The sequence below is a fragment of the Glycine max genome, chromosome 20 (genome assembly GCF_000004515.6).
Source record: "Glycine max cultivar Williams 82 chromosome 20, Glycine_max_v4.0, whole genome shotgun sequence".
NCBI lineage: Eukaryota > Viridiplantae > Streptophyta > Magnoliopsida > Fabales > Fabaceae > Glycine > Glycine max.
This window is the reverse complement of record NC_038256.2, coordinates 35,607,583-35,610,212: the sequence shown is the minus strand read 5'-3', so window position 1 is coordinate 35,610,212 and position 2,630 is coordinate 35,607,583. Positions and strand designations below refer to the sequence as shown.

At 34.8% G+C, this 2,630-nt stretch overlaps 1 protein-coding gene across 1 annotated transcript; it reads left to right on the top strand.

Moving 5' to 3' along the window:
• The first annotated feature begins 716 nt into the window (after positions 1–716).
• On the top strand, positions 717–2,096 carry LOC100815402 (uncharacterized). The gene has a single exon (XM_003555850.5). The coding sequence runs from the start codon at positions 1,395–1,397 to the stop codon at positions 1,893–1,895; it is 501 nt and encodes a 166-aa protein (XP_003555898.1). The 5' UTR covers positions 717–1,394; the 3' UTR covers positions 1,896–2,096.
• Positions 2,097–2,630: the final 534 nt, after the last annotated feature.

Here is a 2,630-nt window from a genome sequence, read left to right as displayed (position 1 = left end):
GTTTAAGCCACGAACATTTATACAATGATAAGGTTAGCTTTGTAACTTGGAAGCAAGATTGTTATTCACGCATAATACTTTGAACCTAATTCATTTTATAAGGAGAATAAAACACGTATCAGTTAAATTAATTATCCTTTATTTAAGGAGTAATTGAATGTCCTATTGAGATTGTCTTATTTAAGGAATTGAAATACATTGGGTAAATGAGACCCTTAATTAAATAAATAATATTATAACACATATATGATACATAAGAGAAGTTAGAAAATTCATTGCAATGAGTTGTATCTTCTTTTTTTCGAGAAGAATGAGTTATATATTAATAAATGAAATATGTGAACAGTTGTTATCTCTTATTATACCTTTTTATATAATATATAACATTATCTTTGTAGCAATAAAAAAATCAGACTCACATTTAAATAAATTTTGACTATTTTAATTCTATATATCACTCAAAAAATATTAATTTTATTCTTATTATAAAGTTTTAACAATAACATCTTACGAAAAAATATTTCTTTAAATGTCATTAGAAGAATTAAATGACATCATTCAACTATTTTTAATGCATGTGTGAGTTGATTAATTTTTTTAAAAAATTTACTTATATTTAAATTCAAAAGTAATATTAATTTTTAATTAATAATAGTTATTTTTAAAGTAAAGGACATGACAACATTTGAAGCACATGACAAACGTTGAGATGTGAAAAACAAATGTTTAATCCTTATTGGCAAACAGGAATAGTTAAAATGTGGAGAAGATAAGAATATCTGTATACCATTGATTGACGCAGAGATAGTGGGCAGCATTATCGTAAAGGTTTTTAATGCAATATTATTGACGTTGGCAGCACTCAAGCAAACCACCCTTTCCTTTTCTTTCGTTTCAAACATTCTCAGAAGGCCCTTTCCCATCGACCAGTTTGAATTCTCATTCCCAAAATGCCCTCAGACTTAACCCTAATTTTCCCTCCGTTTGATTTTCCTTTTCCTACCAACCAAAACCCGAGCCGAACCGGGCCGAATTGACTCGGCGAGTTGGACGCGGACTCCAACTCCAAATTCAACTCGATTTAATATTTTAAAAAAGGAAAAAGCAGCCAGCAATTTCCTTTCCTTTTGAAAAGAAATGGAGAAACATGAAAACAAAAAGGCAAAACCAAAGTGTGTGTTTGTGATGAGCTAAGAATTGGGTCCCACCTGGCTGCGTGGTCAGCATCATTACACCGTACTCTCTTTCTCTCTCCATTGTCCCCCTTTATATATAAAGCCTCACCAGATCTCTTCGCCACTACAACCCACCGTGTCAACTCTCGTTCAATCACCAGCGATTAAGCGTGTCTCTCCTAATACCAAAACGCTACCGTTTTGCTCTTTTATTTCTCTATGGATTGCAAGAAGCGAGTTCGGGATGACTCGGACGAGTCAGTTCTGGAATCGCCCGAGGCGAAGCGACTCAGGGACGATTTACTCGAGTTCTTCGACGACGCCGACGACGCACCTTCCTCTCAGGACCTTGACTCCGTCATGAAGAGCCTGCAGGAGGAGATTTCCGGCGTGGCCTCAGATTCCGGCGAGTCTCAGGCGCAGATCGGGTACCTTCTGGAGGCCTCCGACGACGAGCTAGGTCTTCCACCCGCCGGAAACTCGTCGGCGCCGGAGGAGAAGAACGTGGAGACCGAGTTGGTCCGAGTCGCGTCTGACTCGTCCGGAATCGGCGAGTTGTGGGAGTTTGAGGAACAGATTCCGAGATACGACTCGTTTGATTTGGGAATGGGATTTGGCTATGAGTGTGATACGACCGAATACGCTGCGTTTGGTGGACTTTTCGATCATTCGGATTTGTATTATGACTCGTGGCGGCACGAGACCTTGCCAACACAATAGAAGATTTAATGAAAACAAAAGGAAAAAAAGGGTTTTAGAGATGTAAATATTTTCTTCTCTCTCAGCTTTTTCTTTTTTCTTTTTTGTTCCCTTCTCTTGATGAAGGGAATTACAGAAGAAAGATTATAAAGCAGGACATAGGATAACAAGATGCAAAGGAAATTGCTTCTTTATATATTTATATTTTAATATTTTATATTATTAAGGGGATGCTTCTGGCTAGAAACAATTTCTGCTGATGGTGCTTGAAAAATTAATCTGGACATAATTTTGGTAATCCTGAAATCTATCTAACAACCAAGGAGATTGTGTGTGTGTGTGTGTGTGTTTTTAATAAAATATTTAGTTTTATAAATAAAAAATAAGTACTGTATTAAAAGAGTTTTTGCACTTTTATTTGCTTGAATGAGGTTATGTAAGACTAAATAAATCTTCCGAGTAAATGAGTCTAGCTCGTTTGGTGAAAGTTTGATGATATTTTCTTTGATTCTTATAAATTAAAAGTAAAATATTTTTCCTTGTAAGTTTTGTAACGGAATTTTATTGTTTGAATTGGTGGTGAGTTTGAACTCAAATGATTTTTTAAAGAATTAAATAATTATTTTTGTGATCAATTCTTTATGATTTTAAGAAGCAGTAGTTAAGTTGCTCTGACATTTTTGTATTCACACGCGTAATTTTGAGTTTTTTTTTATTGATAAAAATCGAAGATAACACAAAATATATACATAAATC

Bases quoted from the DNA above. Each gene is read 5' to 3' on its own strand.
- LOC100815402 (XM_003555850.5), top strand. From the start codon at position 1,395: ATGGATTGCAAGAAGCGAGTTCGGGATGACTCGGACGAGTCAGTTCTG.